This window comes from Equus caballus, chromosome 8 (genome assembly GCF_041296265.1).
Source record: "Equus caballus isolate H_3958 breed thoroughbred chromosome 8, TB-T2T, whole genome shotgun sequence".
NCBI classification, from domain to species: Eukaryota; Metazoa; Chordata; class Mammalia; order Perissodactyla; family Equidae; genus Equus; species Equus caballus.
In genome coordinates, this window is record NC_091691.1 from 52,134,567 (window position 1) to 52,160,888 (window position 26,322).

Genomic DNA, 26,322 nt, shown 5'->3' on the forward strand with positions numbered 1-26,322 from the left:
CTAATAATGGTGTCACACAATTAAACCTCAGTGAGCAGAGCTTTTCGTTACTGCGAGGATGAAATGACAACCACAAAGCCTTAATTCTGTTGTCCCCACCCTGGAGAACAGTGCAGGGAACAAAACTGATGAAATGTTTTCGAAGAAATCCAAGGGGGTAAAATATAGACAGATTTGCAAGTTTGAGAGGCTGATAACTTCCTTCATAAAATGTACGGCTCCTGCCCTGAAACTTTCAAGCGTGTGTGATCATCACAGTAAAAGACTTTTAGTTTTCAGTATTTAAGTCCCTTACATAGTACACAAGGTCCACCCACCTGCTCAGCAGTGACTAGCATATGTGTTGTTACAATGGATGTTAGAATGATACGCTTCTTAATTGCTTACTTATTCCCCCCAAAGACAATTACTTATACTTTAGAAGAAGCAGGACTCTGCAGTGAAAACACACAGACCTGAAAGCAGAGCATTAATTATTTTATTAATTTCTTCTTTTTACATTATGGGAAACATTCATCTATTTACAATTATTGTTTTGTCCACACACAATCTAGGTAAATAAGCCTATGAAATTCCAATTCATAAAGCCATAAAAATGTTCCCCACCCCTCCATCTGAAGGCTTTCAAATGAATCTTTTTTTTTTCCAAACCAAAATAATTTTTAAAAATTACATTTGGGAATTCAGATATGCTAGTGATTTACACTCCAGTTATTTAAAATATGCATCTAGACATGTTTTAAAAAAGAAATGGTAAATTCACAAGGATAAGGCTTAAATTAAAGTGGTAATGCACAGTAAAACATTAAGGAAACATCTATAAATAACAGAAATATATTACAAATAAATTAGTTCTATTTACCATTTCAAATATTAAAAATCTTTAATCCATTTCTTCATCTCTCTTTACAAAAAGGTTATGTGAATTGTATGGAAACATCTGCAAAAAATATAATAAATACTTAATTTCTTTGAACGTTTTTTGATGTGGGAGACAAACTTCTTTTGTAATCCCCCCCCCCAAGAAAATGCCTTTATACCAAAGTTAAACAAAATAAGTAATTTTTCAGGGTACATACATTTTCCATTATGAACTAAAAAACATTTCTACAAATTACATCAAAAAGAACAATGTAACAAAGGTTATGCTCATGGATGTCAGTTTAAGGGGGCAAGTGGTTAACAAGCAGCTTTATGAGGGGTCATGTTTTAACATCAATAATTAGCTTTTTATAAAGTGTTTGTACAATTTGTGTTTTTAAGGAAGGCAAAGGTCACGATGCCTGTAGGCATTCAGCTAAAAGATTTAAAATTCTTACCAAAAATAGCTTATGAATATACAAATACCATTCACATAGACAAGATAAATAGGCCTTTTCTTGTCTCTCTTTAAAATATCCTGGGCTAAACCAGTTTCCAAAGAAAATATCATAGGATGATCTTGAATTGTATTAGAAATCTATTTCTTAATCCAAATCTTATCTCTACCTCAGGGCACAGAGCTGTAGTTGGGAACACGGGTCTTCAAATGGATGCTGCTTCCTTTACATTAATCTGGGAGTTCCAAGTCATTTTCAGGATGGAATGGACCATAGGCTACCCAAAGTGGCAGTTGGCCTTACTTGACGCAAACTTTGTATGACCTTCCATTGTTGCTACAAAGTAAAGGAAAGGTGTATTCTTCTTAAAATCAGCAATATTGGAAGCTCAAAATCTCCATATGCTCCAATTTTACAAAGCACCCAAGGTGCTCTGTACACCCTAGTTAAAAGTTGGTTGGTTGGTTTTTAAATGAGTTAGTAGCCCTTTTCTGGTAAACCACAGCAGTAAACATTTGTGCCCTGTTTATAAAGATAGCTCAAAGCATCAATGGCTCTGAGAGGTAGCGAATTCTCTAGTGGTTTTAGAATATGTCCATGAAAATATTGTTGCCAGAACCCATCACCTCTCTTAATTTCATAAATAAAATTAAATTAGCACCTGGCTATGAGAGTGTATTTTTTAAAAAGTTTCTCTGGTGCAAGCATATTTGATGTATGCTTTTAAAAGTCTTTCATTTTTTAATGGTAATTTCTAATGCTTTAGGGTGGGAGCAGGACATAAAATGCCAGTGATACTTTAAGATCACCACATTCTAAATGTTTAAACTGCTACGAGTAAGGGCATTTAAAGATAACTTCAGCTAGATGCAAAGTGCATACTGCCCATCCATCACAGCTCAAAATGGAAAGCAACATTCTCTGCCAAAAGCCTGGGTTTCTTTCAGTGTTTATGAATCATGACTTTCCCCCCCCTCTTGGATGCTGAACCTCGTGGATTGCAGATCAAATTTCTTCTCTCACTACCTGGGACCTCAAGATGAGTGGCAGCTCTTTGCAACGAGGCAGCATGTCTATTGGGATAGGAAACTTACTTGATCGGTTTGACATAAGACAAAAACCCTTATGCTGGGGAATGATAGGACTCTGTGCAGTCGAGAGAAGACTAAAGGAGAAAATATGTCTGCAGTGTCAACTACTGGGTTAAAACAGACAAATGTGTAGCATTCAAAAGGATGATAGGAAAATCCAAACTTTTCTCTGACAACAGCCTGGCTGCCATTTACAGCACTTCACAAGCAGATGTGTACTTATATATGTGTAATTAGGTAGGCCCCCCAGGATGGACACTAACAAATGAACAGAACCAACAGTTTCCCCTTTAAAGACCCCCCCCACCACCACAATATAATATACATAGTACAAGAAAAGTTGATAAAACATTTCAGGTCTAAATTTTCTTAATAATAGGACAAAAAAAAAATCCCTTTTGTAAAAGTATCTTAAACTATCAGCGCTTCCTTTGCCTGGCCTTTCTTCACGTTATTGCCTTTCAGAATAGATTAATTTCCCTGAAAGATCGAATTTACAATCTTCTGCTGATTGAGACATCTGAAGCAGGCATTGATGAGACAACAGTGAGGCAGTTTGTGCAGCTGTGAGTGGAGCAGGTACCCCAGCACCCGCAGATTTCCCTTCCCCCTTTCCCACTACACATCCAGGTCCCCCACCGCCAGCCCATCTCCGATCCCTCTCGGTTTGTCACTCACTGATTCCGAGAGATCGCGTGATTTCTGAGGTTGGAAATAAAGTGCTCCATCTGCTTTACAAAATAATAACCGTTTAGGGGAAATAAAGGGACTCGGAGCCCTAGTTTCTTTCACGTGGAAGACGGTTAAGTCCCAAAGGATCACCCTGTGATAGTGGATTTCTGAAATACTCTATGGTTTGATATTGCTGAGCTCTAGGGACAGACTAGCTGGAGAGAACTGAGGATGGTGGGGGACCTAACAGGGCCATTTCTACACAGGTGGGCTTGGTTTTGCCACGAAAAGAAAGGGTTGGCTATCCGGATGAGGCAGGGTGACGCATCAGTACAGGTGGCGAAGCTCGGTGAAGAACATGGGCAAACGGGTCCGGGCAGCAGAGGTTACTGGGGGACGGCTCCTGCAAGATCGACAACTACACCGCGACAGTGGAAGTCACTGAGCTCAGAAACAGACGGGCTCGGAGGGCGAGGTGGGGAGGGAGGAGGAAGAGGAGGAGGGGAGGACAGATACTTGGCGGCGACGCCGCGGGCTGCGCGCGGCGCGGCCCGGCGCCTCAGAGCCGGGTCTGCGCCTCGGGGATGTAGATCTCGATGCTCTCGGCGCTCTCGGTGGCCGAGTTCTGGCGGACGGACGCGGCGCGCTTGGCGGCCATCAGGCGCTTGCGGGCCTCCTGGCGCTGCGAGCTCTCCAGCGAGCGCTCCCGGATCAGCGGCGCGGGGCCCTTCGCCGGCTTCTTTGGCACTGGAGGAGGGGCCCTTCTCTCCTGATCAAAGCAGAAGGTTCAGGACATTACACAGCTTCTCAGGACAAGCTTGGGAAAAACTGGGATAGGTCAGTAGTTAGAACACATTTTTTTTTTTTTAACCTAAGGGTAGTTAATTTTGATCTGCACCTTGTATATATTTTTTTTCTTCATTATTCTGGCTTGGGTATTCAAAAGATGCAGAAAACAAAAAATACCGGTAAGCTTAAGGCCAAGAGTAAGGCTGGATTGCAGAGCTGGGTGTCTCCAAGGGAAGGATGTGGGTATTTAAAATGCCCCCTGCTGAAAGGGTGCGGCTCCCAGCACATTTAGTGTGGTTCTCTCTGGAGGCTCCAGACTCTTCCCGGTGCCAGAGATGGGAAAGGATGGCAGCGGCAGCGGCAGCATCTTAGAACTCTGCATCCCTTCTAAGAAGGCAAGGCAGCGGGTGCGAGCGTGGTTCAGTTTAAAAACATCACCGCCCTCTCCCCGAGCCCACCCAAACCTAAATAACCAAATGAGGAAGAAGAGATCTTAAGACTGCGTTCTTTAGCTTTGTTGATGACACAGTGAGTAATACCCGTTTGCACATCACACACAAACACACAGCGAGATACTTTCCAGGGTCACCCTGGAGGGAGGCCACTGACAGTTCCTACACTCGGGGGTGGAGTCAGTTCCAATATGGCTCGGAAAACATCCTGTTGGGACATCACTCCTTAGAGGCCTCAGGATGACTATGGTGGCCCAGAAGGCAATTCCAATCACAGGGACAGGCACTGTGCCGTGAAAATTAACACAGGACTGAAAGAGGTCATCCTCCTTAGCAGCAGCAAACCGTAAAACGGTTAGATATTTTTAAATGCCACTGCAAAACCAAAAGCCATTTATCACTTGGGCCGCAGACGGTGGGAGGCGGGAGGCCGAGGTGGGGAGGCCGCGTGTTGGGTGGTAGGAGTGCCAGGGGAAAGAATGGGATCTAAACCACAAAGGAGTTTTAGGAAAAGGATGGTGGGCTTTCAGGCTGTGAAAAGGTCCACGTGAATCTGATGTTTTCATTTTTAATAAAATACCTTCAATTTTCATAAAATTAAATGTGAAAATTATCTTAAAATATGGGTTCTACTACTCTCCAAAGGGCATCCTTTGTGTGGAACGCTCATGCTCATCACTGCAGCTCCTCCTTGCTTGGCGGGTGAAGTGCCCAGCTAAACTTAATGACATTGGAGTTGCCCTCAGGCTGTTTAAGGTGGAGTCTGTGTGGCCCAGCGGACAGAAAAAGAAACTACAGAGTACAAACAGTATTCTGCCAACTCTGCTTGTGCTTCTTCACTTTTTCCCTCAAGTCCAGGGAGTGATGAAAAGCTCAGATCATAGACAAAGTGTATAAAAATTGAGAAATCAAGTTAACTAATGACTTACTGTGTAAATCTCAATAGACTACATATATCAATGCTTCTTAGCATCACAACTTTTGGACATTTTAAATCTTCATTCATGGGTAACTTAGTGGATATTTTTTAAAGTATGAATATTGGAAACTTTTTAGTCATATCTTCCTTTCCTTGTACATTTTCTAAATAATAGTATTTTTTTTTAAATCAATGAACGAGAAATTAGATGGATCCACTCTAGCAACTAAATTACCAGTATGTATGTACATCTGTAGTGTTTTCTTAAAATAAGAGCAATTTAAAAGCTTATTAGCAGAAAGTTTTAAACACATATTAAAGAAAACTAGATTGAGTGCAAATGTTTGGCTTCCCAAGTTAGAGGCCACACGTACATCGATGGTTCTCTTTCACGCTTAACACTAAAACCCCCAGGTTGATGGTGACAGAATTGGAGATGAGGGACAATGACGACAGCCCTCCTGTTGAATACGCACCGTCGTTTGTGACTGGATTTCTCCAGGGAGCCCACTGACCCCAAGAACCCTGATACTATGATGGGAAGAGCAGAATGGATTGGATTGTTGTCAGCTCTCCGATAGGTCAGGAGATCCAAAAAGGGCAAGGCCACCAGTGCTTCATGGGAATAGCCAGGCCTAATTTTTAGAAGTTGAGTCTCTTGGAACTATTTAACCCCAGGCCATAGGAAAGCAAAGGGTTAAAAAAGTTATTCAGGACAGGCCAGCCCAGGGCGGGGACACTGGATACCCTTGTGAGCCTGATGGAACCACATAATCAAATGTGAAAATTGCAGTTTATTAATTAAAGTAAAAGAATTTGAGTCTTTATTTCTAAACTGTTGCATGAGGAACCCAGTGAGCAATATACCCCAAGGCAAATCAACCAAAAGTAAAACTCTTTAAAAAAAATCCCAACATTTATGATTACTGTGAAGCTTTATGATGTGTATTTTTAAACTTGAACAACAGTGGTTTCTTTATTACTATATTTATGAAATGATTATCAGAGTCAGTTAGTTTTCAGGGTTTCCTATTTTTCTTGGGAACACATCCTAGGGGTGTAAGGAAGTTGAACTCTGGCTCTATGTAATCATGCACTGAAGATGTCATTTATTTTAGTTTAAAAAGCAAAATGGAGGCAGTTCCTTCCAGTGACTAAAATGGTTTAACTTAAAGTTTAATTAACAAAAAAAGCCACATTCCCATTTTCCAATTCACAAAGACAGGTTTTTCTTTAAAAATATGCCTGAAACATATTACAGATAATATCCCAAATGATTACTATGTAAACATTGTCATTACAATGAAATTAATATGATATCAGCTCCATTTCACATTGTAAACAGCAAGACTGAATGAAGAAGCCTATTTAGACTGTCCAGTGTTTGTGCAGGTTTTTAAATGAACCATACAAAATCTACATTGTTCTACCTTCTTGTCAAGAGGATCCATCTGTTTCCAATTATTGGCCTTTAACTGATGAAGTTCATCAAATTTCATACTAATATTTTCTATGGACAACTGCAGCATGTCCCAGAACCCCGCCAAATCCTGGGAAGTGGGCCTTGGATGAGCATTGGGATTCTGTACAAGAGAAAGAAAAACATTCATGCTTTAGAGGCGATCTGTGACAAGAAGCACAGGACCAAAGTGGTATTTTCACATATTTCAAATAATATAAACAGGATGAGTTCCTTTCGGTTTTCAGACAAGTGATAAAAGTGAGGCTACAAATGGTAATTTTATTTATTTCTTTTAAATTTTATATATATATATATTCACCTTTATTAAGGAATAACTGACAAAATTGTAAGATATTTAAAGTGTACAATGTGATTATTTGATATATGCATACATTGTGAAAGGACTCCTTCCATTGAGTTAATTAACACATCCAGCACCTCACATATTTATCTTTTTGTGTGTGTGTGAGAACATTTAAGTTCTACCCTCTTAGCAAATTTCAGTTAGACAATACAGTGTTATCAACTATCGTCACCATATTGTATATTAGATATCAGACCTTATTCATCTTATAACTGAAAATTTGTACCTTTTACCCACCTCTCCCTATTTCCCCCACCTCTGAAGCCCTGGCAACCACTTTTCTACTCTCTCTTTCTATGAGTATGACTTTTTTTTAAAGATTCCACTACAAATGTTCATTTGTACACTCATCCAACTGAGTCACTGATTCTCAAACGTCAATGTTGTAAAACTCTTCTTTTGTAATATATCTGTCAATATGATATGAGTTAGAGTCTAAACACTTGAAAAATCCAGAATGTATGATCTCCAGCAAGACACATTTAAAATATCATATTTAAATGAAAATACCATTAAAAAAACACAGTATATTATTATGGAGTTGGTATTTGATGCCATGCCATCCAACTTACTCAGACAACAGATAAGGAATCTAAAATAAGATTCACTTTAATATTCATGTTGAGTGAAATAGGGTAAACAGATGATGAGTAATAAGATAATTGGATTTTCAAAGTACTGTGTGTTTAACCATCAAGATGTTACCAATATAGGAAGTCATTTTATCATATAAGTACTTTGACAAAATCATTTGGAAATAGTTTTAAACTGACCATAAAATAATATAGCAAATGTGAGAACACATATCTATATATACACTTAGATGTCTATAATGACCCATTTGCTAGATAATATTAAACATTCGTTGGTGTTTAAGGATTGACTTTTTTTGCTCCAATCCACATATCCCTGACAAGTACTAGAAAGTATGAACCTCTATTTTATAGGATCTAAGACAGAAAAAACGTAACTAAGAAATTGAAGGTGTCACGCTCATTGTTAATCACCACTACAACAATAGCTAAAGGCATTCAAGGTTGGATGGGTGGGAGCTTCCACATGTCAGAGGTACCCAGCTGGGATGAGTCTTGGTTACCTCTGGGTATTCCAGGCAATTGGATAGACTGAAACCCATGCCAGTTTGCTAGTAGAAACTAGAGGCCAGTTTGTACTTTTAAAATCAACCCCTATAAAAAATGATACATCAGGGGCTGGCCCCATGGCCGAGTGGTTAAGTTCGCGCGCTCCGCTGCAGGCAGCCCGGTGTTTCTTTGGTTTGAATCCTGGGCGTGGACATGGCACTGCTCATCAAACCATGCTGAGGTAGCGTCCCACATGCTGTAACTAGAAGGACCCACAACGAAGAATATACAACTATGTACTAGGGGGCTTTGGGGAGAAAAAGGAAAAAAATAAAATCTTAAAAAAAAAAAATGATACCATCAGATTTTCAGAAAGTGCAAGGTCAGTGACCATCAAAGTTAACAGGTTGGAAAGAACTGTTTAGCCCTTTGATGGACTAGCATTATTGGTTTGGCTTTAAAATAAACATAAGTAAAGATGTACTTATAAACTTACACTTCTAAAACTACCCATAGTTCTCAAATTCATTGGAAGAAGTAAATTCTAAAGTTTGTATTTGGTTAAGTACTAAACTCTATTCTAATGACACGAATTAATGAAAGGGCTTCTCTCTAGTATTTTGATTTAGTAAATTAAAAAAAGCTTCTCAATATCTAGGTACAGAATAGACAGATAATAGCTTTGACAAAGTACCTCTCACATGGAGTTTTATGATCTCACAATATATTTCCTTATGTTATTGGTAACTAAAAACTAAATTGCTCATATTTTGGAGTCCACTAAAGTCTTTTACGTCACAAGCCCTATTGGCTAAACTGTTTCAGTGTACCAGTGCATGAAATGATAGATCAGTAGGCCCAAAGAGTTTGTTTAATTCTGTATCATAGGCAATTTGCTTCCTCCTCACCAAGAATCTCTTTGCCCCCATGTCATTAAGGGGATGGATGGAAGAGCAGAGAGAACGAGCTTAGGCACTCGGCCAGTCTCAGAATCAGGGGGTCATGTGACATCCCATGCATAGGAAGGAGCTGTAGCACTTGCCTCAGTCTGAACAAGACCACTTGGAGGTCAGAGGTGGTGGAGGGTATAGTAGGATGAGGAGGAATGGGTTCCTTGGTTTAGTTTTGTTGGAAAAAGTTAATTTTCATCCATGTATTCTGTGCCTGAGAGTCTAGTCTGAGATAATGTGCAAGTGTTTTCAAATGTTCTCCTCCTCAGAGTAAGAAGTCAAGACAGGAGAGCTGAGTCTGGTTGTGAGCAATCGTAGTGCCACTTTTATGCAGCTTTTAAACCTAAGCAATGCCACCACCAGGCCACTGTACTTCCTGCTGCAGAGGAGGCAGAGCTGACTGTTCAGCCCCATGTCTCTCTATGAGGGTAAGGAGTGGAACTCAAATCCGGAGGTGGGGCAGGATTTACAGGGAGTGAGGTCACACAGACTGGGATTTGAATCTTGGTTCTGCCTCTTACCATGTGGCCCTGGCCAAGTCACTTAGCCTTTCCATGTCCATTTTCCTCAGCAGTAAAACGGTCATAAAAATCATGTTACTGTCTGCTCCACAGTGTTGCTTTGAGGATTTAACCACATCATAAATCTAAAGCTGTTAGCATAGCGTCTGGCACATAGTGGGCTCTTGACCTTCCCTTCTGGGGCGTGGCTGGACCAGCCATCAATGGCCCTCTGCCCTCAGTGCAGTTCTGCTTCAGTCTGCCTCTGACATGCTGCTCACATTTTGCCACCTACGTTCCTCCAGTGGCCAAGGACTGTGAGCCCATAAGGAGTTAGGAAACGTCAAAAGCTAGCTCTAACAAGGTTAATCTTTCCTAGAAGTCTGCAAAATTTTCAAAATGTTTTGTCTGCAATTTCATCTTCAAAATCTCCACAATATTTGCATTCTACTTCATAATATCCCTGCTCGTTACATAATTCTTTGAAAAAGTGTTCTGTGTCTGCCCTGTTACTTGTACATATTGGCCCCCACAAGTATCTCTTGGCTGGTTTCAGAAATATGGCTTTATATGAACTTTCTTACATTTACGGAACAAAGAATCATGTTAATTAAGATCTGTGACACAGGAGCAAACTTACAAATTAGCAGGAATTCTGCACCTGGCACACAGTGAAACTCAAGAAAATAGTTGTTGAATTCACTTGTAATACATTTACTAATATATACAATCTCATAATCTGGAATAGAATTTCAGAGAGGGTGCAAGAAGGGTCAGGTAGTTTTGGTGACGGAGGGGAAAACAAACAATAGATGTGGGGGGTGGCTGTGAGGGAGAGGGAAAGGATAGCCCCACAGGAGGTTTCAGAAAGAAAAGCCTGGCGATGACGGAGGGAGAGCTCCAGCTTTTGCATGCTTTCTCTTTTCTCTTGGTTGAACCCTGTCTAGATGAGTCCCGTTCAGTCTATCTTTGTCTTTGTTAACAAGAAGATATAGTTAAAACTCTAAAATCATAGTCTAGGTGAATTAGATTGCAAGTATTCATGTTTTTACTTGCCACAAGATAAACAGGTTGCTTTTCATTTTCTTTATTTTAGATCCAGCTTGACCAACAATTGACCAATAAAAGCTATTCTCGTGGAGTGACACTTGAGAGATAGTAGCAGTTTTTTGTTTTTTGGGTTTTTTTTTGAGGAAGATTAGCCCTGAGCTAACTACAGCCAGTCCTCCTCTTTTTTGCTGAGGAAGCCTGGCCCTGAGCTAACATCTGCCCATCTTCCTCTACTTTATATGTGGGACGCCTACCACAGCATGGCGTGCCAAGCGGTGCCATGTCCATCCTGGCATCCAAACCGGCGAACTCCGGGCCACCAAGAAGTGGAATGTGGGAACTTAACTGCTGTGCCACCGGGCCGGTCCCTAGTAGCAGTTTTTTTTTAAAAAAGGCATATGTGAGTAAGCTCTTGGCCTTGTATTTTGCAGTCAGTTTTAAACACATTGTTGATGCAAGTGCTTTTATCTCTTTGTTTTGCTTTATTTTGTTTTTGTATGTCCAAGAAGAATGAATTATTCATTTGTCTCAGGGAGATCAAATCTATACTTTCTGATGCCCTCTACCTCTGTCTTTTGAGTTAAAACAGAGAACTCTGATGAGGAAATAGGCCCTGCTGGCTATTTCAGAAAGAAAATCATTATCTAAAATGCTTTTCTGTAATATTATTTTTGAAATATCAGGCTGCTCCCTATTTTGGTAAGAATAATGAAATCAGAGAGGCCATGTGAAAGCCAGGAAATGGGAAAATTTTCAGTTACCAAAAAAGCAGGAAATGGAGTTTTAACTTGACTGGAGTTTTTTCTTCTAGGATTATTTAAGTATAAAATAAATATTTTTAATTTTAAGAATAGCAGGAAATAAGACTCATCACTTAATAGAGAAATACACTCTATTCCAGAAATAGAGAAATAGAAAAAACACTGTATTCCAGGTGAGAGAGTCCAATGGGCCTTGACTTGGTCCAAAATCAGTTTTACTTTAGTCGGTCCAGTCTTGACAACACGTTCTTCTCATGGTTCTAGCAGGGAAATGGCAGTGATGGGGAATGGTACCTACCAGGTTTTCTTCACACAGTTCTCTGAACTGGTAGAATTTCTGCGCCATGAGAAGTTGGGCACTGCCCACTGCAGTTCGGATCTTCCCTAGGACTGAAAAGAGCAAACACACAAGAAGTTTACACATTCTGTCTCATTGCTGAGTCTGGGAAAGCAAAGAGGAAGTTATGCTGTCATAATTAGGGAAGACAGTATGCATCCTGCACGCGCACACGCACACAGCCCAATCACGATCGTTACTCTGTTGGTCTATGCAACAGAGGCTCCCGGGTTAAAGCACAGAATCAACTTGGAAAAAAATACATGCTCGTCATGCATATTTCCTAGGAATAACGGAGTTTTCCATCACAGTCCTGGATGTTACCAAGAGAAGAGGCAAAGAGAGTTTTTTCCCTATTACTACAAGGATGAATTTGAAGTGTTTACCAGTATGGTTATGGATTTATTGGTGTCAGCAATCACGGTCTGCTAGCTTGTTTTTCTAATCCAAATCCAGATACAAGGAAGCAGTCCTAACGTGGAAGGGGATCTCTTGGCACTCACCATATCCCATCCACAGCCTTCATTATTTTTCCGGAGCTCAGCCACTGGTTACTGTCAGGAAAAAGCCATGGCCAGTTGAAAGATTTTTCTAAGGAGTGAACATTTTCCACCTGTTGCCTAGGGAACACCAGCACTGTCACAGCTTTTCCACTCCACAGACCAATTTTATTGTTAATATAGGTTTAATTCCCTATGCACTGTGCTGAAAAATCTTCTCCTTTGCAAGCTACTTCTTGCCTTCCGTGCAGTCTAAGGCAAGAACGTTTCAACTGATGGGCGTGCCGAGACGGGGCGGAGCCGCTCTGCACAGGGTTGTCCTGAGGTCTGCATTGTCCCAAAGGCTCTCCCTCCACCCGGTGGGGACTGGGGCCCAGCTGCACTGCTGGAGCCCTGCCACCAGGCAGTTCTCAACCCGACCTGCCTGTCAGGAAGGAAGGGGAGAAGGTGCTCTGTTGGCCCCTTCCCTGCCCACATAGAAACCAGAGATGGAGACTTCTCAGAATTGCGCTTGCCCTGTTTTGAAACCTTCTTGGGAGGCACATGACGGGATTGAAGCAATGTTTTTGCTGTTGTTGTTTTGCTCTGAATTTATAGATCCTGAGACTCAGAGCGGAATTAGGTCTCCTTTTCTTGACCTCATTCCCCGCAAAGTCTGAGGAGAAGAAAACAAAAGAAAAAGGAACTTCATTTTGGCACAGGGTTTTCTAGTAATTTGCTTCTCTGTTTAACTGCTAGGCTAGATCATGGTTTCTGATGCACATGATACCCAGGAAGTGCTCCAGCACTTCAGCCTTCCCACAGCTGTAACTCAGGGCATTCACGAACTCTCTACCATGTCACGAGTCACACCAAACAGCTGCAGGGCAGACATTTGCCTCCTCAGTGATAGCGAGGGATCCCCCTTGACAGCCATCTGGCAGCAAGTCCTCAGGCCTAGGTTTTTACTTTTTTCCAATCTGCTTTTAAAATCTTTTGGGATGGGTATCCGTTACCTGTTTAACAGATCAATCAGTTGTGTGAGGCCTCCTCTCTCTATCACAACACCCCTGAAGCAGAAAGGACGCCATATGGAGACACAGTTGTTCTGGAAGCAGGCCCTACGTGGGCTGAGGGTTCTGGCTCCAACACTTACCAGCCACTGCCTGGGACAGGTCACTTGATTTCTGTTTTCTCGTATGTAAAATGGGGCTAATGGTACCTATTTGTAGGATTATTGTGAGGGATTCCACAAATATTTATTAAGGGCATAATGTGCCAGGCACTGTCCTGGATGAATATGACACAGTGACAAGCAAGACAAAGGCTTGCCCTCATGGATTACATTCTGGTGAGGGACAGCAGGTGAGACTGAGGTCAAACATCCAAACATAGATATAAATGTTCGGGACTGGCTAGATTACTTGGCTTGGGCCAGATGGGACCGAGCAGGATTGAGCAATTCAAAGGACAGTGAATTCTTTAAACGGTTGTTAGAGAACATTCTGTGATATTGCTCTCTCTTCTAAGAAATGGAAAACAAACAAACAAAAAACAAGGTTTGAGGTGGTATCAGTTGCAATATGAAAACTGGCTCTAGACTAAGCAGTTCGTTTCATTTGAAAAATGCCATTGCCTTTTTATTTGGAAAAAAATTAAAATACATGAAAGTACAAAGGGTGAGATAGCAAACATCTATGTACGTGCTCTCCCCCAAAGGAATGAATGCCAATTTTTTAAAAATTTGCTTCCAAAGTTTTTTTTCTTTTTTCCTCTCTCTCTCTCCATTGAAATGAAAGCCTACAGATAAAATATATGTTCTCCACTTCTGTCCCATTTGCCTCCCTCCCCAGAGGAAACCACTGGACTGGACAATGAAAATTTTAGACTCATCCCTGAGTTTATGAAGGTTTCTTCCCTGGTCCTAGAAAGGTGACAGCTAAGGGCCTTCTCGAGTGCAAACAAGAGAACGTTTGCCAGGGCAATCTCACTAGGACAGTTGAGACCCCACGGCCTGGAGCAGCAGACTTTCTGAAAGTTAGAATGCGAGGTCTTAAGGCTTGGTGGGTCCCGGAGGAAGATGTGCTTCTGGGGTTCTGTTTAATTGGTTTCCTTCACATTCTGGTCCATATAGTCTTTCCAGATTGTTCAACCCAAATGTAGTTGACAGTTTTTACCATCTTCTCCCTTAGGACACATTCAGTGCATCTTCCAGAATAATGATCTCTACTGTATCCCCCCATGCATGCCTTTTAACCATGATTCATACCATATATTGTGTAATATTTAATCATATTATAGGTCTTGTTTTGTCGTGCCACTCTTTTTATATAGGTAAGTCTGGTCTCCCTAGGAGTCTTATAAGCACCCTGATAGTTAATTTTTTAGATCCTTTTCTCGCTTTCCTTTTCTCCACAGCTCCTTTGTTAGTCTGTTCCTCAGTGGAAGTACAAAACAACAACCGTAAACACTGTTGAACTAAATTCCTTCTGTTTAAGTGGGCACCTCTTTATTAACTTCCCCACTTATAATTCTAGAAACCTCTCAACTCACGATAGTTATGAGAGATCCTAACAGAGAGGGCAGGCCTGGGTTAGTTCACCACACAAAGCCAGGAAGATCTTTTGGAAAGCCGTCACTGTTTGGTTTTTGCAAAAGTCTGCCTATTTATAGTATTACCTTGTATTTCCAAGCACTTTCACATGTGCATCTAATTTGATCCTCACAGGACCCTGTGAGGCAGGGCAGATGTGATTTCACTTGAGAAAATTTGGACCTAACTAGGAAGTGCCTTCCTGGGGCCCACAGTGCCTGGACCTTGTCTTCTCACTCCTGATCCAGTTGTGATCTTTTCTCTCAACACTTACTGAAAATTGGGTCTGAATCTACTTAAGCGAAGCCATCTGAGGGTGATTTCTTCCCTTTATCAACACTTTCTAGCCAGAGTCAACAGATAGAAGGGGGGTGGCTGTGACAAGTCAATGGGGGAATTTGAAGAAGTTCAGCAAATTGGATCCCTGTCCCACATCAGGACGGGAGAGCAAAGCACATCTGGGCCAAATGATTATGGCAGAAAAGAATTCCAGCTGTGAAAAGAATGGAGGATCCAGGGATCACTTGAAAAAGATGGTGGGTGTAAGCTTCAGGTTTGGGGTTTTTTTTTTTTTAAAGATTTTATTTTTCCTTTGTGTCCCCAAAGCCCCACAGTACATAGTTGTGTATTTTTAGTTGTGGGTCCTTCTAGTTGTGGCATGCCGCTTCAACATGGCCTGATGAGCAGTGCCATGTCGGGGCCCAGGATCCGAACCAGCGAAACCCTGGACCGCCGAAGCAGAGCGTGCGAACTTAACACTTGGCCACGGGGTCAGCCCCTGGTTTTTCTTTTAAAGATTATACATTATAATGAGGAGCAGAGAAAGACTATTTTGGTTGTGTGAGGAGATCTTTTATGAAAACTAATGATTTTAAATCTCCTGGTTGTATTCAATCAAAAACCCAGACATTTAGAAAAGAGCATACCTCCTCCCTCCCATTGACCCCCATGGGGTATGGCTTTTATTTTTGGAACAAGGATGTGGTATAAAAGGCACATAGGTGAAGAGAACCAACAATTCCTTTTAACCCTGCACGGGAATCCACGGCAAAGCTGCCTGGAGTTTCAGCGTGCTGCTGTAGCGGAATACAACAAAGACCATTTCCTCTATGGATATGCCTGACTTCTTGCTGAGTCAAAAATCAGTATTTCACATCCATAAGCATAGCTCTCTCCCCCTTTCTCTGCCATCGTGGTGTGTGCGGTTGACTTTGGGCCTCCCCAGTCTTCTCACAAAACTTTCAGGATTAAGTGATTCCCAGCCAAGAAACAAAAGCTGAATCATCCCATTCCCCAATGCACTTGAATGAAAACTAATAATAAAATCAGGTACAATTCCAACAGAAGACACGGGAGTAGAACCAGGCTGGGTCTACAAGGAATTGCACATGAGATAGTACACATATTTATGCTGTATCAAAGTCACTGGCATCTCACCATATCAAGCTGAAAACATCACTGATATCTCGACAGGTGGACATGTTTTATTGGGAAAATTACTTTTCTGTTTCTATGTTTCTGCACTAGTACGTTGGTTCAGTAATAAATGTTTGTGACCTTTTGTTTGAAAAAGAAACCGGGGCTGGCCCCATGGCCAAGTGGTTAAGTTCGTGCACTCTGCTTCGGCAGCCCAAGGCTTCGCCGGTTCTAATCTTGGGCTCGGACATGGCACCGCTCGTCAAGCCATGTTGAGGCAGCATCCCACATGCCACAACTAGAAGGACCCACAACTAAAAATACCATCTATGTAGACATATATCTTATACCCTCAATGGCGCTTCCCTGAAACCTGGACACTGCGTATCAATAGAGTGGAATATGTCTGGCGTCCCACCAGTGAAACTTACTGCAGTGGACATGCTGGGGGGAACGCTTCCCGGGCGCTGTCCAGGTAACCGTACTTCCCCTTGTATACTCCTTTTCCAGTCTAACTTCCTCTCTGTGTAATACACTGGAAAGAGCATAGGTCTTGGAGTCAGGAGTGCCACTCACCAGCTGCTGATCTTGGGAGAATTTATTGCACTCTCAGACTCTGTTTTCTGTATCTGTCAAATGACCATATTACTATCTTCATTGGATTGCTGATTATTTAATGAAATAATATATGAAAATTGTTATAACATTGCAGGAATTATAACTCCTATATTCTATTCACGTTCTTTAGTTGTTGGGCATTTACCTGGGAAACTAAAAGGTGGCATGATCCAAAACAGAGAATTATTTCTCCTGCTAATCTTCACACTCTGACCTCTTTCTCCAATAGAATGAAGTGACTGAAGGTCCTCTTTTTTGGTGGCTTTCATTCGGGCAGATTTAGACAAGAGTGTCAATGAGTAGGCGAATGATTTCTTTGGTCTGTACATACGAGGAATTCATAATTATTCAGGGGTCCAGATTTTCATGCCTCTCAGTATAGTCTGGCATAGTTGCCCCATCCATCAGAGCTAGAACAGTGGCTGCTTGGTGACAGAGATGCACAGAAGAGACAGGACCTTAACCAATGTTGGACACCTAGACCACCTAGCCAGAGCCTAGTGCGGAAAACAAACCCATTGCAAAATGAAAGGTTAGAACCCTCCTCATGGCAGCTGCTGCTATGGCAAAACAAGGTCCATCTTCAGGTGCAGAGTATGCCAGATAAATCCCACTAGCCTGGAGAGCTACAGTCCCACTCTATGTTCCAAACAGTGTTTAGCCATGTGGTTTAGCACCACTATAAACCCATGGTCTCCAAACTCAGCTGATCTGTCACTGCTGTTCATTAGTCCTTGGAGATGGTCTTCATTACCTCCCTCTCTGACCCTCCTCTCCTGACTCTTATTCACTCGCAACTCAATCCCTGCTCCCTCATCTTCAACAATAACTTTGCCTCCTATGAGATGAAGAAAATGGAGGGAGTCAGGCGTGAGTACTCTCAACATCCTGCCTCTCCTAATGCTTGTCCCACACTCAGCCCCCCTAAACCTCTAAAGAGTGCAGACGTTCTACAGGATGGGTGAGCAGCAGACCCTTCAGGTTATGTTGACAACAGCAGAGATGTCAGGGGCTGGGAGAGAGTTACTTACATTCATTCCTAATGTCATCTGCCCATGACCGTTAACAGTCCCCGTCCTAAAGACTCTTCTACATCCACTCTTCCCGTCTACCTGTGTCCCTGGCCTGATTCCCTCCTGGCTGCTCTGAGAACTTGCTCTGTGAGTCCCTCCCTCCCTCTGCAACCTCGGCCTCTCTGCCGGAGCATTCATTACACTAGATGCCTGGAAGCATCAAGTGTCTCTCATTTTATGGGGTGAAAAAATCCTCCCCAACCTCATGACCCCCTCTCGCTAATATAAAATTCTTCTTCTCCCCTGCCAGGGGCTGCATTGTGTCCTCTTCAAATCCATGTGGAAGTTCTAACCCCTAGTACCTCAGAATGTGACTGTATTTGAAGATAGGGCCTTTAAATCGGTAATTAACTTAAAAAGAAATCATTAGGGCAGGCCCAAACCCAGTATAACCCGGTGTCTTGGTAACAAGAGGAGATCAGGACACAGACGCACGCAGAGGAAAGACCAGCTGCAAGTCAAGGCGAGAGGCCTCAGAAGAAACCAATATCTTGATCTCAGACTTCCAGCCTCCAGAACTGTGAGAAAATAAATTTCCATTGTTTAGGCCGCCGGGTCCATGGTGCTTTGTTAGGCAGCCCTGGCCGACTAACACGTTCCCTTAAATGCTCCATTCGGCCAAGGGTAGGACGCCTTTGCTCTCTCTCCTTCCTCCGCTCCCATCTGCCCCTCCACCCCCTGCAGTCTGCTCTTTCCTCACCCTCCTCACCTTCCTGGGTCTCTCTGCATTTGGCACAAGGGAAACTCAGCTCCCTTGGCTCCCGCAATATGCTCTCTGGCTCTGATGCTGCCTCCCTGCTCCTTAGGGACTTCTCTCTCACTCCACCTCATAAACGTTGAACACGAGTCAGTCCTGATCCCACTTCCTTACTCTCCTTGAGTGATCTCATCCCTTCTCTTGGTTTCAGCTGTTTTGCAAAATACGTTTCTGTTCCTCACATCTGTAACGCCGGTGTCCCAAGCCCCCCCCCCACCCCTTCAGTGTAGCTGATCTTATCACCCGCTCAACACCTTGCATCTCCTCCAATCCACATTCCCCTCAGGATTCCCTAGTTGATTAGAGTTAGGGCTACAAGGCTCCATCACTCCATCCACAGCGTGAATATTCTCCTTCCCTTGTCAATCTTGGAGGTTTGGTTTCATTAAGGGAACTAGAGGGTCTTCTTATCTCATGTATTCCTATGCTTAGAACTTTTCCGTGGTTCCCTATCATCCATGGGATAAACACGAAACTGCCTTCGATGGCTTGCAGGCAAGGCCCACCTGTCCAGCCTTCGCTCTGCCCACCCCCTCAGTGCTCTGTACCCCCAGTTTCCCAAATTCAAAAGCCGCCTCTCTCCTCTGTGTCTTGGCTCAGGCTAACACAAAGCTGGGGATGCCTCCTGCCTTGGCGCCCACCCTGGCCCCTCCCACTGGTCAGGTGTACCTCCTCCAGGAAGCCCCTCTCCTTTCACCTCTCCGTCTGCAATCCTCCTCAGGTTCCCATGCTAGCTCCGTCTCTGCCCTTTCCGCATTCTTTCCAGAACAATCTATTTATATGTCTGACTTTCTAACCAGACCACAGCCTTTCGACTGTGCCCATGCAATTCCTGGTATCCTGTTGAAGCAGTAAATTTCAAAATTAAGTGACTCATCTACAAACTCTATGTTAACCAGGAAAATAAATTAACTGCAACATTCCAGGCCTTAAGCACTCTGATTCTTTAAGGTTTTACCTGGCCTCCCATCACTTTTTAAGTTATAGTCTTTACTACTTAATTAATATAGCCTTACTGGGCTGTTATTTCTCTTAGGTTTCTGTTTATAATGCTATTTGTGCTGACTTAGGCTGGACGGCCAAGCCATTTGGGATAAGTCGAACATGTTTGTGGGTGAATTAAACCTCCTTATCCTCAACTTTTGACTTTTTACTCCCCCCTCCCTTTTTTTTTTTTTAATGTTATAGACTTTAGGGGGAAAGGAGGAAAAAGGAATTTTAAAAAAGTGTATCCATCCACTTACTTTAAAATCATGTGGATTTGTCAGACCAAATCTGTGTGAATTCATCAAGTTGGGATTACCCATGTGGAGACATTTTTATTTACGAGTGTGTCCTCATGGAAAGGAATTTCTCCAACCAACTGCCCAGCTGCTTCTCAAACACATTTTTGACCCGGAGCTGCTGTCAAAAAAAGGTCGCCACAGAAAACACAGATCTGTTTCATTCCTGGCTGCCAGTGGCTGCTCTGCATTTAACAAGAGTGCTTTTTTTTATTTTAGGGATCTGAAACTTGGTGGCTAATGAATAAAGAATAGAATTCTCAAGGAGAAATTTTTCCCATAGACTAAACTCAGAGCTTCCCCAGGACTAAAACATAGGGAAAGACATTGTTTTGTTTGTAAAGAGAGAGTTTTCAAAAAGTCAGCTAATTTTACCTTTCCTCCCCCCAGTCCATACTCCAGGAGTCGTACTTATAAAAATGGTCATTCTTCAATCCATATCTCAATTACATCAGCTACGAAATAGTAACATCCTATTCGTTACATAGATTATACAGTTTTTGAGCCTTTGAAAGCTGAATCAAGTGAAATTAGATAACACTTCCCTTGGCAATGTGGAAGCAATACTGTGTTTGAAGTCCATTGCAATTATATTCCACAAAAATAGTTATCGTTAGAGAAAATGATCAGAGATCTTGCTCCATGAGTCAGTCCCTCTCTCTGCAACCTCCGCTCACCCCTGCAGTCTGGACTAACAGGAACAGCATCGGCCCAGGGAAAAGGAGATCTGTTCTCAGGCCTGGTTCTGCCTTCATGTTGCCACATCACTTCACCTCTCCATGCCTCAGCGCCCTCCTCGGCCTTGAGACCACTCCCAGTGAAACACACCCACAAAAGGATGCTCTGTAATGTCCTTCTGGTACCAACCCCTTGCTCTTTGTGCCCAGTGCTATGCAAAGCAAAATGAACTGAGCATTCTGGAAGGTTAAACAGAAGGCACATTACGCATGATTTCCTTTTCATTACTGCCGCTTCCGCTGTGGTCACTAATTTCAGGTTGGCCAGACCTTAAAAAAGAGACTATGTAGTATGCGTGTGTGTGTGAGTGTGCATGCTTGTGTGCGTGTATGTGTTTGTGTATGGGGGGTGGGGGCAAGGAGGGACCTTTTGAAGGTCACTTCAGAGGTAAGACGAGAACAAAACAGACAGGGGCTAGGATGCACCCACCTCGCCCACTTAGAAATACACAAGGCTTGAGGCAGGTGAACTGCAGAAATCGTCCAGTGCTCCTTTGCCTGCCACTCACTGTTTCATAGGCTGCAGAGACATGCCACAGGCGACACCGGGCAGAGCAAGCGGGGTGATCGCACCGATAGACGGTCACAATGATGACTGTGCACAGCTTCCGTAACTCAACCTGAAACCAGGCAAACCCCACTTCAGGTTTCACGACCAGCCCCACAGTTGCTGCCAAGGCTCACAAGCCTTCTGGGGGACTCAAGGCCAAGTTTCACTAACTTGGATGCTATTACCAGGCAAAATTACCACGCATTAATCTGCCTCCTGCACACGCTCTAGGTTTAGCAGTTTGTTTCAGATAAAACCTGAAAATTCCACATAGAAGTTGTCCACAATTCAGGAGGCAATGACAGATTTCCAAGTACAATCACCCAGTATTTCATCCCAGGGCCATTGAAACCCGAGCCTATGTTTTTAACCCGCAGTGGTAGAGTGCATTCCTGGTTAGAAGCATTCAGTTCCATCTGGTCGTTTCATTCCGGTCAGATAATACCAGACGTATCTATGGAACATACAAGCCACTGTCAAATAGCACTGAGCCATCTCCCCGAGACAGCTGTTCCACACAAGGGCTTCATTGTCTGAGAAAAGCTTGTATCATTTTACTTCAAGTGCAACAAGCATTCTGTCAGCTGCCTGGCTTGGAGGAGACCTCGCTCACGGCGGATTTTCATTATTTTGTTATCAAGCCAAAAACCTACTATCAACTGTCAGGGAAGAAGGTTTAAAACAAGAAGCAAAGTCCTTGCTCTGTTTTTATTTCATCAGGGAAAATAATAGCTCCACACACCCAAAGAATTTATCGTCACACTTTTCAAAAGATAGCTCGAGCTTTCCAGGCGATTGTAAGCGCCTGTTCTCGTTCTGCCCTTCCTTACACACATTTATCCAGTTTCAGGTAAACCAGGGAAGTGTTGTACAGTCCTGGAGTGCCCAAAACAATATCCCTAGGAATATTATACAGTTATTATTAAACAACAGCCCTAGGAAGCAGTTCTCTGAATTAGGATAATGGCATCAAAAAATAATTGATGAGTGAATAATTATTTAAAATTGGATGGCTCTTTTCTTCTTCAACTCTCTAAGAGAGAAAGAGGATTGCAACCACCCCACACCCAAAATCTGCACCTCAACTTCCCAGGGAGCAAACAGGTTCTACTCTCACCTTCTTTTTTCCTTCCCCCATGGACACACTGTATTTTGAATTCAGGAAGATATTTAACAAAATAACTTATAGTTTTATAAGCATGCTGAGTAACTATGAACACGACAATAGGATGCTGGTTCCCCCTCCTTCAGCTGCTCCAAGTTTTTTGGGGGGGGGGATTTTTGTGTATAAATATATGTTATGAGTTACTATTTTAACCATTTTTAAGTGTACAATTCAGAGGCATTAAGTATGTTCATCAAACATTTTTAAATATTTAAAAATTGGGATAATTCCGGTGTCCCACAAAATAAATTAAGCAAGTATGGTTAGAATCTTCCTTTCACATTCTCTATCCTATTTATCTTCCCGTGACAACTCTGAAGACGAGCCCTCCTGGGAGGGATCTGTCAAAGAGCTACCTTCCTGATGTGCCCTGAAGAGAGGTCTTCCTTGTATAGGATCCAAAGAACAGACAAGGTGGCTTGGCCAAGAGATAGATATATCTGTGCTTGATCTATTTATCAAAGCTATTTTTCTGGGCATACACAGATTTTTTTTTTTAAAAAGCTGGTTATTCAGAAATTGGCTACGCCTGCCAAACAGGATCGCCTCTCTTCCTTACCATCCCTCTTCTAAAAAAGAAGAGGGTGAAATGAGACCATTAGTAAAACAAAGGCCGTCTGCGACTCCAGGCCCAGTGATGAGAACAGAATTGTGGTTGCCAAGGTGCCAGGGGCAGATTGTATGGAGAGCTTTAGAGGACAGCACCAGGCGACACAGAAAGTATCATTATCTTGTCAAATGTTACTCATGTTGTATCTGTTCCATCAGACACTGCTGTGTTCTGTGACCTTGGACAAGATACTGCCAGAGAGCTGTTCTGAGGGCAAATAAAACACCACCTGTCAAAGTCACTAGCCCACTGCGGGGGGTATTGTAAGGACAAGACGAATATTCTTTCACGTGCTTATATTCTCCCTCCTTCCTGTGGAGGGCTGTTGCTACAGCTTTCTGGTCAGATTCTCCCTGATTTGGATTCCCCTTATTTCAAATCGGCGACTTTTTGACCTGGCGTATGATTTTCCCTCTGCACTGGTTAGAATTCGGGAATACTGGGAGATGGGAGCTCCTATTTTCTATCTCCCAGGGCATGAAAGAGAAAGAAAATCTTCAAGAGCTTGTAGAATGGAATCACATCCCAAAAGCTGGAAGGGACACTCGGGTTCATCTAGACTATCCAGGAGACCAACACACAAGTCCCTTCTCCTGTTTCTGGGGCAGGTGCTCATCAATCTCTGCCAAATCCTTGCTCTGATCAGAAGGGCTCACCACCCCACAAAGGAATGCCCCTTCTAGCTTTTGGCAACAGTCAGTGCTAGTTACTTATTGAGTATTTTGTAGCTACTTAGGAAGAAGGGTTTTGCTAAGTAAAATACTTTGTAAAGCAGAATTTCGAAAATATTTCCAGGACTCAATTACATATTCACTGATCCCCTATTATGTGCCAGGAACCATCAGGGGGCAGTGGATATAAAGATGAATGAGGCAAATAATTTCTGTCCTTAGAGAGCTCATTTTTCAGTGCAGGAGAGAGCTACGTAGATTACCATATAACAATGCTGGAAATACCTGAGAGGCAAAAGTACAGGCCATTATGGAAGCACCATGGAGACACTCCCAATTCAGCTTGAGGAGAGGCATTCTACAAAGACTTCTAGAAGGTGTGGCCCAAGCTAAGACTTGAAGGAAGAGCCATATTTTGTAGGCTAGATGGGCTTATGTGAATAAATGTTACTAATTTGCACTAGTTTTGTACAATTAAAAAAGCAACCATAAAGGGTATGTACCTCTAAACTTTGTATTCACAGTTTGATCTAAAGTTAAAAAATTACATTTTAAAAGTTAATAATTTGGATTTTTCACTATAGATCATTGGCTTTCAAACTGAATTCTAGGAACCCTAGGATATTTTTGTGTGGGGAGTGAGGTTTGTTAGGGATCTTGGTCCAGGGAGTGGTAGAGGCTGAGAAGACAGGACCCCAGGCCCTCCCCAAAAGAGCTTCATTGTCCCTCCTGTTACATTTATTCGTGTTGAGAGTAATCTTTTTTTTAAATTAGAAAATGGGGTTCTGATATTAAAGTATGTTTCAGTCTACAAGGGGAGACCAACTTCCCAAAGAAGCAGGTTTCTTGCATACTCTCCAACCAAGACTAATTCACTCAGCTGGATGCTTTAAAGCAAAGCACCAAAAAATCCTCCCACCTCTTGTTATCTTTGCCTGCTCTGCAAGCATGACCCTCGAACCTCCCTCCAGGCAGTGAGCTTGTAAAATAAAGAGGTAAATCCGAGGAAATTCATCACTACTCTGAAGAAAACATCCTCAAGAAGCATGGTTTATTAATGGTGGGGCAGTGGCACTTTCATGTACAAAGACAGCAGATTATTATTCTTTAGAACAAATCTCATTATAACGAATACTGTTATAATAAAATATCTTCCTATGGAATAGGTCTATAAGTCCTATTTCACAAATCAATATGTTAAGTAACACCTGAAATAAAATTCTGGAACTAATGAATAATTGGGCAGTTCCTTCATGTTCATTATTTTGGAACTTTACCAGTAGTGTACATTTCAAAACACAAATATGCTTCTTTTTCATCGTGAACATAGAATAAGAACTTGGTTTTCTGAGATTTTCACCTTTCAAATATAGGTGGTTGTATCAAAAGACACTGACTTGTTTTCATAGCTCCTTAGCCTCAAGGAAGATTTTCATAAATCTTCATACAATGACTGTCCTCATGCATTATTATAAAGCTACATGGAGAGAAGCAGATCTAGCTTCAGGTCGGAAGAAAACATTAGATTAAAAGAAAACATTAGATGAATAGCTTCCCTGGGTCATATTGGAAGCCAACAAGGAAGCCAGAATGAGTCCCAAATTAATGAATTGAATGAACTGAAATCTGAAAGACAGCTTGCTCCGTTGAGCAGCGCACGGAATGCCATTGCTCCTTAGACACTGTCATTTTTTCTAGGAAAATCTAATATACTTTGGGTATGCCCACAAGGGGAAAGAAGAACACGAAGATGCAACTGCTAAGACTTTCTTTCCGAAACCTCTCCCCACCCACTGCTGCTGGGTGGTGCCTCATTCACCTGTTACCGGGGGGAAAAGTGAGTCTTGCTTGTGGACCAACACTCAGGTGAGCCTGCGGTGGCACCACTGTTAGGGGCAAGTGTCAAGGAGACTCACTTTTCCACTGCTAAGCTGTCTGCACTCATAATACGAAAGAACAAAAGGAACATTACAGAAACCCACTTATGGGTTTTCTAACCTGCTCATAAAGATGACAAATAAGCTAGTCAGCCAGTTGGTAGGGTCCAGGCAGGAGGAGTAGGAACAGAGAAGAGCTGTGAGCAGCACAGTACACGCAGAAAGGAAATCCCACAACCTGCTGTCGATTATTTTCCAGACTCAGTTTTCATAAAAAACACTTTCTTTAATGGAAAACTCACTGCTCCTTGACACAATTAGTTTGATTCACTTAGGAAGTCTATTTAGCATGCTTTACAGTTGTTTCTAGATCTAATTATCAAGAAATTATCATTATTTTTGTTAAGGATGATAATGCACCATGATTATGTAAAATTTAAGAAAAAGTCCTTATCAGTGTGAGATACATAGCGAAGTGACATGATGTCTTGGATTTTCTTCAAGACGCTCTGGCAAAAATGACAACAAGTCGGGGAAGACAGGAAGATAAGACCGGCCAATTATGGAACTGGGCGATGGGTACATGGGGGTTCATTATATTAAACTCTCTCCTTTTGTGCATGTTTTAAAATTTTTTTCATGATAAAAAGTTAAGTGACTTTTTAAAAATAGGTCTAAAAAGCCACATCATGGCGTGCTCTTCTCGGGGTTCTCACACAAAAATGAAGGTCAGCTTTAACGCCTA

The 26,322-nt window shown here is 42.2% G+C and overlaps 1 protein-coding gene across 25 annotated transcripts in view; it reads right to left on the reverse strand.

Moving 5' to 3' along the window:
• Positions 1 to 461: 461 nt before the first annotated feature.
• Positions 462 to 26,322, reverse strand: part of DLGAP1 (DLG associated protein 1) — an 843,036-nt gene continuing 817,175 nt past the window's right edge. For 22 of the 25 annotated variants that reach the window (XM_001915460.6, XM_070220811.1, XM_070220815.1 and 19 more), the window contains 3 exons: positions 11,710 to 11,801; positions 6,673 to 6,825; positions 462 to 3,851 (listed from right to left, as the gene is read on the reverse strand). In XM_001915460.6, the coding sequence (XP_001915495.2) occupies positions 3,642 to 3,851; positions 6,673 to 6,825; positions 11,710 to 11,801 (455 nt within the window). In that variant the 3' untranslated portion in view covers positions 462 to 3,641. Of the gene's footprint in view, positions 3,852 to 6,387; positions 6,826 to 11,709; positions 11,802 to 26,322 lie in introns of those variants that run through there. The other 3 variants (XM_070220826.1, XM_070220825.1, XM_070220827.1) reach the window with 3 other exon arrangements.